The 10,873-nt window shown below is 32.7% G+C and overlaps 1 protein-coding gene across 1 annotated transcript; it reads left to right on the top strand.

Annotated features, from left to right (window-relative positions):
• The first annotated feature begins 119 nt into the window (after positions 1-119).
• Positions 120-6,004, top strand: LOC127071177 (cilium assembly protein DZIP1). The gene is made up of 9 exons (XM_051010126.1): positions 120-546; positions 639-1,003; positions 1,096-1,464; positions 1,548-1,673; positions 1,738-2,892; positions 2,980-3,157; positions 3,221-3,746; positions 3,821-3,938; positions 4,031-6,004. Exons 1-9 carry the CDS (start codon positions 426-428, stop codon positions 4,361-4,363), a joined length of 3,291 nt encoding a protein of 1,096 aa, XP_050866083.1. The 5' UTR covers positions 120-425; the 3' UTR covers positions 4,364-6,004.
• The last annotated feature ends 4,869 nt before the right edge of the window (positions 6,005-10,873 follow it).

The following is a 10,873-nucleotide window of genomic DNA, read 5'->3' as shown; positions in this document are numbered from 1 at the left end:
TAATGTTTATTGAATATAAAAATTATTGCAAATATTAATTGCAAAATATTCTCTTTTTTTTAATTCTGTTAATGTAATAAATCATATTGAATTATTTGTATCTTGAAACTATTCTTAATTGCTAATAGATGGCGTTGTTTGACGATAGCCACCTGTCAAAAATAACTTTGTTTATATCATTCATTTACAAATATAGAGTACGAAAAAGATGCATTAATTTATAAATTCAAAAGATCTATTGTATATACATTTATATATAAATATATATTTCTATATATCTCGAATATGTCAATAATGTTAAAACTGTGTATTATATATTCTCACAGATTTTTACGCAATTTTTGATTATGTTCGTCGATAAATATAGTGTACTTAAGTAAAGTTTTTATCTGTTAATTAATGCAAGTATAATTGTAAATAAAATAATGGCATTTTCATTTCATATCGGCACTAAGTGGTGCCATAATTTTCCAAAACTTGCCAAAGAATCAGGCTTTCATTTCAACACACATAAATCTAGAGTTCATATCGATTGGAATCACATAGGTATGTTGATATATTTTTTTCGTAATTCTTCATTATGTATGTATCAATTTATATAATTGTTAAGCTTATTATCACTAGTATTATTATTTTAGGTTCTATTGACATAGACAGAGTGATAATTGAAAGAGATTTTATAACTGTAGATGAAAATATTAATAATATAATAAATTATAACTTGAAAAATGAATATGATCTAAAAATATTGGACTCCAATTTTGTAAAAGTTTTTCGTCTTGCACAATTAGCAGTTGAATATTTGCTTTATTGTAAACAGTATTTAGATCAAAGTGTAATAATATTAAAGGATGAGTTAAAATTAAAAATTGAAGACAATCATAAACTTAGAAAAGAAATTACAGCTTTGGAAGAAATAATAAAGAATTTAAAAGATAAAACTAAAGAAAGGAATAGAGTGATTGAAACAAAAATTGGAGATTCTAATGGTGAAATACATAAAGTAATATATTTACAAATTATGTTAAATGTATAAATAAGATATGTTGCTAAACAAAGATATAAATTTTAAAAAAATGTTTTTTATATTTTTAGTGTCCACATTGTCCAAAGTCATTTATTTCTACTACATTTGTTAAAGCTCATATAGCTCGCCGTCATTCATATATTGATTTACCTACAGAAACATCACCTGTACATGATCATTATAAAGCTGAAACTGAAAAATTACATAATGAAATAAAAATGTTAAAAGAAAGACTTAACCAAGCTGAGAAAGTTATAAGAAATGAATCTGATAAAATATCGAATAATGTTAGAATAGACAATAAGGATAAAGAAAATGAAAATGAAAATGACAGTATTAGATATAATGTAAATAAATATGAATTAATTGAAAGACAACAAATAAAAAATAATGAAGAAATTAATGATTTAAAAAGTTTGCTTTTAGCTGAAATCAATGTTGGTCTTTATTTCTATATATACATAATACATTTTATTTTTTAAATATCTTAATTCTATTTTAAAATTTATATTGTTTACAGAATTTGAGGCATAAAAATGAAAGTCCTTATAAAGTACATGGTAATGTACCTGAGATTAATGTTAAGTTATTAGTAAGTCAACAAGAAAAAGAAATAGAGAGATTAAGAAATCAACTTCTTGAAAAGGTACATAAATAAATAACATACTAAAAGTTCATGTATATTAAAGAATTTTGTTATATTTTTTCAGCTTACTCCGGATATAGAAAAAATGCATGATAAACTTAGAATGCAAGAGGATTATTGGAAATCCAAAATACAACAAATGGATCATCAGCATCATATAGATATAGAAAAAATAACTTCAGAATTAAAATTGACACAACAGGCAGCTGAGTTTATAAAAGCTGAATATGAGTTTAAAGTAAATGCCCTAGAAAAACAATCTAAAGACCAATCAAGTATTTTAATAGAACAAAGTAAACAGCTAAGTTCTTTGTCTCATGGCTTACAAAATTCACAAATGCAAACAGATTTAAATAAATATTTTAATAATATAGAGACAAAAAATATTACTACACCTATGATACAACATGGTAAAAGCACATATATCCAAAATACAAGAATTGTCGAAAATGGGGATGGAGACAAAATTCGTATTGAAAATACGGATAGTATATTAAAGCAAAAGTCCAGAGTGGAATCAGTATCGTCAGAACCAAAAATTTCGCAAAATTACCATGAAACTAAACATGCTGAAAAATTTTTAAATAGCATTGATTATAATGCACCAGAGATAAAATTAAAAGAACAGTTTAAATCTACAGATAAAACTTCTAAAAAATTTGAAAGTTTTGATGTAGTTAAGGTATCTGAAATAAAAAATGAAAGTCAGATAAATCATAAATCAAAACTTCTACAAAAACATTCAAAAAATGGCCTCATTAAGGTACATTCAAATAAAGACAGTATTCCAAGTATTTTAAATGACAAGAATGAATCTACAGAGTCAAGTTCTGAAAATGTAGATTCTAAAATAAGTAGAATTAATGTAGAAAATCATAAAATATCAAAAAATTTTCTTGATATTGAACCTGTTGTAAGTTCTGTAACATCAAGTTATACTACAACAGAATCTGAAACAGAAAGTGATTCTGAAGTTATCAGTGTTAAAAAAAACACTATATTGCCAAATAAAAATGAAGTAATATCTCCTTTACTTAAATCTACAGAGACCTCTCCAAATAACAGTTTCTTTCTTAGAAAATTAAAAAAGGATATACTAGAAACATTCCAGAAAAAATTACGTGATTTAGGAATAGATCCGGAATGGAATGAAATACCTCAAGTATCATATAAACAAAAAATGAAGATTATTCGACATCATCAAAGTATATATTCTAAGGTAAATTTAATATTATATTAAAAGTAATACAAGTTCTAAATCAAAAGTGTTCTTGTTTACCAAGTATAATGTTTATTTATATTACAGAAATTTCTTAAATATAATGAAGTAAAACGTAACATACTTAAAGAAGTTCTTCACAGAATTTCTATTAAAAATAGTATATCACATCAATCCAAGTCAGTTAAAAGATCACCATTAGATAAACTTGTGACTAATGTAAAATCTAAAACTATGAAAACATTTAGCATACCAAAAAGTTCTTGTAAGTATATTTTTTAAAATATTTATTTATAGTTAAAATAAATCTCTTCCTTATAATGATTAGATATATCACCAACGAAATTCAAAATGGATTTAGAAGATGAGGAATCAAAACATTTAAACACACAGGATACATATAAAATTCCAAGAAAGTCTTCAATTGTACCAAAAGAAAATGTATCAAAAAATGTCGATGAAAAGGAAAGCAATGAAATTAGTGAAAATGAAACATTTCCAAAGTTTGTAAATTCGCAGAGAAGTTCAAAGTCTATGGTAGATCAACATATAAATGATAAAAACCAGACACAAGAAACTTCTTCAAACATAGTAAAATTTATGAATGGGGAACTTCAGAAAACGTCTACTCCAAAGCAAAATGACTCAACTAGTTTATTGAAGCGACAAGAAGTAACACAAAGTTTTATTACTTCACCAAAACATAATAAAGGTTCTTTAAAATCTACAACAGTTTCAGTAGGTAATTCAACCAAAAAAAAAGTATTTTTTAATCTAAAAGATAAAAAAGACAAAGAATTATCATCTTCATCTCAACAAACAGAACTAAATGATAGTGATTGGAACATTTCAAGGTATTATATTATAATAGATATAATTATGAACATATACATATTACTATAATGTTTATCTTTGTTTTTATTGAAAGCATTTCCGATGAAAAAACACAACTTCAAAAACGGAAATCTCCTAGTGTCGATAATATTGTATTAAAAACGACACAAGCTGAAAAAATAGCAGAAATTTCTAAAAAAATAGAAAAACAGGTAATCTATGAATAATTTTATTATATATAATTAAATATATTCTACAAATTTTTTCTAAAGGTTTATTCAAATTATACTTTTTTTATTTTTAGCTACTTATATCTAGAAAGAAACCTATAGGATCTATTGAAGCAATGTTTCCTTCAGTTTCTATTTTAGAAAATAATGAAAAGGAAGAAACTCAAGATAATAAAATTGCACAATATCCTTATTTAAGTTCAATTAGTACTAGTAGCTCAAGTTTAGAAAATTTGAGTCCAAAAGTAACAGTAAATTCTAAAGTTAATGGTATAAAATTTCCACTGCCAACACCACGGAATTTACAAAAGAAGGAACTTAATTTTATAGAATCACAAAAGACATTACCTGGTACTAATGATACTAATTTAGAAGCGGATATAGATGATATTTTACAAACGGAATGAAAACACTTTTGTATGATGCATTCAGTTACAAATATTGTAATGTGTATTATTTTGATTTGTCACTCATTAATGACTCATAAGTTATTAATAATTATTTCAATGAATCAGAACAATTATAAAAGTTATATTTATAAATATTTACTTACAATTACATTTTTATCGAATCTGCATCAAATTATATATATATATATATATATATATATATATATATATATATATTATATTATTATATAACTTATTTCACTACATTGCGAGAAGTACTGATCCAGACTTTATCACGTAGAGTTTGCTGCATTTGGAGACCAACTAGTTAACAGTGACTCATTTAAGTAAACTAAATGAGAATAAAAGACAAGCAGTATTATCAGATATGGAAAAAGTAAATACTTTAACATTTACTTACAATTAGAATGAAGAGATTTCTGAATTTAACTAAGATAAGCAGCCATTCGCTCGGTAGTACTTCAATATCATAAAATTTTGATATATCTTAAGTACTACCGACCCAGGTCCCACCGCGTGGAGGTTGCTGCTTCCGGAGACCCGCGGACTAACGGTGACTCTACTTTTTACTATTATACTACTATCAAGAAAGCAAAGCAACGGGGCGACCTCCACTCCCGACGAATTCAAGCCTCCAAACGCTAAAATTGCAGCCCCATGCGTCTCCGCATTTGGGAACCGACTTACGCATAGCTCAACTATCCAACATCGGAAGCTTCGATCACCACTTCAGCACAACCGGTTGTGCTTTCGCGACAAACGCCGGAACCCAAAATTGAATCCTACCGCACTCACAGATACTTACACGAGTATTCCGGAAACACTCACGCGAGTATGTTGAGTACGTTGGAGCCAAGGTTGGACTTAATCGCGCCCGAGAACACCAACGCCTATGCCAGCCGACATAAGCGAGTGTCCTTCTATCTTGCCCGAACGGGAGAAAAGACATCCTTCTACGCCTGAGGTAGAAAGATTCTTTAAACACCCGTATAAGAATCTAAATCCCTCCATGGTCCTTGGGCGATGAAACGGATGCGGCACAATACACGGATCGAAATACGCGAACTAACGGGGACTCTACTCTAAAATCCACGATCCGAGATGCCTTTCCGCTTCGGGAGCTTCGAGCTTCTCAGCAAACTGGAGATGTATAAAACCCCGCTTACAGAATGCTCCACCGTCCACACCGTCGGCTTCAGACATCTCGAGACACGACCGGTCGTGTCTATTTCGCTATTTCAAAGAACAAAACGAAGTCCTCGGTAGGACTAAATCTCGCGATCGCGAACACCCACGCGCGTGCCGGCCGTCACGCGCGTGAGTGTTTTCCCTATCATTCGCGTACGGAAGCAAGGAGACATACCCTTCCTGCATATAACATAAATTATATGCAGAGAGGTTCCATTAACTTCCGTGTAAAATTCCCACGATGATAGGTCCAGCGATCACCTAACTTGAAACAGAAAAAGAGTATAAGAAAATGAGGTAATTATATGCAAAAATAAAATGCAATATTATATGCAAAAAGTCATTTATATATAAATATATATTTAAAATCAAAATAAAATTGATAAATAAATTAATGATTAAATAAAATAAAAAAAAAACAAATAAACAATTAAAACTTCTCTGTAAAAATTAATTTCACGTTGATCGGTCCTTCGACGATCGATCCCTCGATGATCTAACCTGAAATAGAAGAAAAGTAAAAGAATAAGAGAAAAGGAAAAAGAAAAACGAAAAGAGGAAAAGAAAAGAACAAGAGAAACGGAGAAAAGATACACGAAATGTGAGCGTGAGAAAGATGGAACTCGAAACGGTGGATAAGCATCTCGAAGATCATTTCACTCGATGAAAATCAGAGTATGCAATAAATCAAAGTACTCAATAAATATTTCAGTTCGATTTTTCTCTACAGGAAGAAAGAAACCCGCCTAAGGCCCACACCCGAGGGCCCCTCCCAAGGGTCCCACCCGAAAGTAGTCGTTAATAAAAGTTAATAAAACTAATTAATATAATAAATAAAAGGATATAATAAATATAATTCATAAAGATATATAATTAATAAAAGTGAATAAGAATAAATAGGAACGACAGCGAACATAAATGCGAGAAAAATGTTTTCTGTGCATTCTATTAGAAAATTAATTAAAAATTTTGATATATTCAATTTATTTATCTGTCAAAATATAACTAACAATTTATAATGTAATTAATTTAACGTCTAATTGAAATTAGACAGAAAAGAGACTTTAGAAAAACATTGAAATATGCAGCCACTCGCCCGGTAGTACTTGCGCCCTATAGTTATATATACAATTTAGTTATAAATTTTAGATAATATATATAATTTAGACAAATTTCACTATATCACAAGTACTACCGACCCAGGTCCCACCGCGTGGAGGTTGCTGCATCTGGGGACCCGCGGGCTAACGGGGACTCTACTCTAAAATTCGCGTGACCGACGTGATCAAATAATCGACGTTCTATAAAACGAAGTCCTCGGTAGGACTTTTAATCGCGCCCGACACTCCCGTGAGTGTTAGAAGAACGGTGACTCTACTCTAAATTCGCGTTCGCGGCGTTCCATGCACTAACCAAGAAATCAGGCCGCTAACTGGAGGAGGGTCAGTCCACGCTTACGGATAGCAAACCATTCTACTCGGCAGCACATAAACCGACTCACTAGTACGACCGGTCATTTATTCGTTTTTAGCAATCAAACGAAGTCCATTACCGTAGGACTTAATCGCGTCCGAGAACACCACGCTTGTGCCCGCCGACACACGCGCGAGTGTTCTTTCTATTCTACCCGTATTCGCGCCTAACAATCGATTATGAAGCGAACCATACAACGAGACATCGGACCTGCGCCGATATATCGAAATCCGAAAAAAAGAAGAGAAGAAGAAGAGAAAAAGGAGAAAAGGAAGCCGGAACATGCGCGCACGTGGAAACGATAGAACTTAGAAGAAAAGAGAGAAAAGAACATCCGTGAGATAAAATGAACCACGTGTGAAGAAGATGAAATTGAAAATCCGAACAAAACCAAAGTACGAAAATCGAACTAGATTTTTCGGTACCGAAGGAAGAAGACCAGCACAGAAGCCCGCGCCCATGAGCCCCTCCCATGGGACCCACCCGAGAGAAACTATAATAATTAACCTCGTAAAATGATCATATAGATATACGTTTCAATAAATGGAAATGACAACATTTATTGCCGAATCTACGAAAGATGTAAATTGCACGTATTTCGAAATTTAGTTAGAATTCTATAGAAAAGGTCTTAGAAAAGTCTTGAGATCTGCAGCCATTCGCTCGATAATACTTTTATCCTATAAGTTTTAGACATACAGCAAGTACTACCGACCCAGGTCCAACCGCGTGGAGGTTGCTGCTCGTTTGTCACTTTCGCGACAAACGCCGGAACCCAAAATTGAATCCTACCGCACTCACAGATACTTACACGAGTATTCTGGAAACACTCACGCGAGTATCTTGAGTACGTTGGAGTCAAGGTTGGACTTAATCGCGCCCGAGAACACCAACACCTATGCCAGCCGACATAAGCGAGTGTCCTTCTATCTTGCCCGAACGGGAGAAAAGACATCCTTCTACGCCTGAGGTAGAAAGATTCTTTAAACACCCGTATAAGAATCTAAATCCCTCCATGGTCCTTGGGCGATGAAACGGATGCGGCACAATACACGGGTCGAAATACGCGAACTAACGGGGACTCTACTCTAAAATCCACGATCCGAGATGCCTTTCCGCTTCGGGAGCTTCGAGCTTCTCAGCAAACTGGAGATGTATAAAACCCCGCTTACAGAATGCTCCACCGTCCACACCGTCGGCTTCAGACATCTCGAGACACGACCGGTCGTGTCTATATTTCGATTTCAAAATCAAAACGTAGTCCTCGGTAGGACTAAATCTCGCGATCGCGAACACCCACGCGCGTGCCGGCCGTCACGCGCGTAAGTGTTTTCCCTATCATTCGCGTACGGAAGCAAGGAGACATACCCTTCCTGCATATAACATAAATTATATGCAGAGAGGTTCCATTAACTTCCGTGTAAAAATCCCACGATGATTGGTTCCTCGATTACCTAATCTGAAACAGACAAAGAATAAAACAAGAGATGAATATAAAAGCAAAAATTAAACAGATAACAAACTAAATATAAAAGCAAAAATTAGATATAACAAAAATTAAATATAAAAGCAAAAATTAAACAGATAACATAAACTAAATATAAAAGCAAAAATTAAACAGATAACATAAACTAAATATAAAAGCAAAAATTAGATATAACAAAAATTAAATATAAAAGCAAAAATGAAACAGGTAACATAAACTAAATATAAAAGTAAAAATTAAACAGGTAACATAAACTAAATATAAAAGCAAAAATTAGATATAACAAAAATTAAATATAAAAGCAAAAATTAAATATAAAAGCAAAAATTAAAAAGATTAGAAAACTTAAATATAAGAGTAAAAATTATATGCAAAAAGACATTTAATTCAAAAATTTCTCTGTAAAAATTTAATTCTATGATGATCGATCCCTCGATGATCCCTCGCTCGATGATCGCTCCCTCGATGATCTAACCTGAAACAGAAAAAGAGTTAAAAAATGATTAGGAAAAGATAAATAGAAAAGAGTAAAAGAAAAGAAGAAATGAAGAAGAGAAGAAGTGAAAAAGAGTATTTGCGTATGTTCGCGTGAGAAAAATAGAATTCTGAACGATTGATATGCATCTCGAAGATCGTTTTATTTGAGGAAAATCAGAGTACCATAATTGAGTTTGATTTTTCCTTAGCAAAAGAACCAAACCCGCCTAAGGCCCACACCCGAGGGCCCCTCCCAAGGGTCCCACCCGAAGGAAGACAGAGTAATTAATCAACGATTTAATCAATAATTTAACATAATTTGTTTAAACTATAATATGCAGCCATTCGCCCGGTAATGCTTGCGCTATATAATTATATATATATACATATATAATTTAGTTATAGATTGTAGATATAATTTAGGCATAGATTTCAATATTTCGCAAGTATTACCGACCCGGGTCCCACCGCTTGGAGGTTGCTGCATTTGGGGACCCACGAGCTAACGGGGACTCTACTCTAAAATCCACGATCCGAGATGCCTTTCCGCTTCGGGAGCTTCGAGCTTCTCAGCAAACTGGAGATGTATAAAACCCCGCTTACAGAATGCTCCACCGTCCACACCGTCGGCTTCAGACATCTCGAGACACGACCGGTCGTGTCTATATTTCGATTTCAAAATCAAAACGTAGTCCTCGGTAGGACTAAATCTCGCGATCGCGAACACCCACGCGCGTGCCGGCCGTCACGCGCGTAAGTGTTTTCCCTATCATTCGCGTACGGAAGCAAGGAGACATACCCTTCCTGCATATAACATAAATTATATGCAGAGAGGTTCCATTAACTTCCGTGTAAAAATCCCACGATGATTGGTTCCTCGATTACCTAATCTGAAACAGACAAAGAATAAAACAAGAGATGAATATAAAAGCAAAAATTAAGCAGATAACATAAACTAAATATAAAAGCAAAAATTAGAAATAACAAAAATTAAATATAAAAGCAAAAATTAAATATAAAAGCAAAAATTAAACAGTTAACATAAACTAAATCTAAAAGCAAAAATTAAATATAAAAGCAAAAATTAAAAAGATTAGAAAACTTAAATATAAGAGTAAAAATTATATGCAAAAAGACATTTAATTCAAAAATTTCTCTGTAAAAATTTAATTCTATGATGATCGATCCCTCGATGATCCCTCGCTCGATGATCGCTCCCTCGATGATCTAACCTGAAACAGAAAAAGAGTTAAAAAATGATTAGGAAAAGATAAATAGAAAAGAGTAAAAGAAAAGAAGAAATGAAGAAGAGAAGAAGTGAAAAAGAGTATTTGCGTATGTTCGCGTGAGAAAAATAGAATTCTGAACGATTGATATGCATCTCGAAGATCGTTTTATTTGAGGAAAATCAGAGTACCATAATTGAGTTTGATTTTTCCTTAGCAAAAGAACCAAACCCGCCTAAGGCCCACACCCGAGGGCCCCTCCCAAGGGTCCCACCCGAAGGAAGACAGAGTAATTAATCAACGATTTAATCAATAATTTAACATAATTTGTTTAAACTATAATATGCAGCCATTCGCCCGGTAATGCTTGCGCTATATAATTATATATATATACATATATAATTTAGTTATAGATTGTAGATATAATTTAGACATAGATTTCAATATTCCGCAAGTATTACCGACCCGGGTCCCACCGCTTGGAGGTTGCTGCATTTGGGGACCCACGAGCTAACGGGGACTCTACTCTAAAATCCACGATCCGAGATGCCTTTCCGCTTCGGGAGCTTCGAGCTTCTCAGCAAACTGGAGATGTATAAAACCCCGCTTACAGAATGCTCCACCGTCCACACCGTCGGCTTCAGACATCTCGAGACA

The sequence above is a fragment of the Vespula vulgaris genome, chromosome 21 (assembly GCF_905475345.1).
Source record: "Vespula vulgaris chromosome 21, iyVesVulg1.1, whole genome shotgun sequence".
NCBI classification, from domain to species: domain Eukaryota; kingdom Metazoa; phylum Arthropoda; class Insecta; order Hymenoptera; family Vespidae; genus Vespula; species Vespula vulgaris.
Note: the sequence above shows the minus strand (reverse complement) of the source record. Positions and strands in the feature narration are given on the sequence as shown.

Coding starts and splice junctions, on each gene's coding strand:
- LOC127071177 (XM_051010126.1), top strand. CDS start 426: ATGGCATTTTCATTTCATATCGGCACTAAGTGGTGCCATAATTTTCCA. Junction 1,465..1,547: donor TGCTTTTAGCTGAAATCAAT/GTTGGTCTTTAT, acceptor TATTGTTTACAG/AATTTGAGGCATAAAAATGA. Junction 3,158..3,220: donor TAGCATACCAAAAAGTTCTT/GTAAGTATATTT, acceptor TATAATGATTAG/ATATATCACCAACGAAATTC.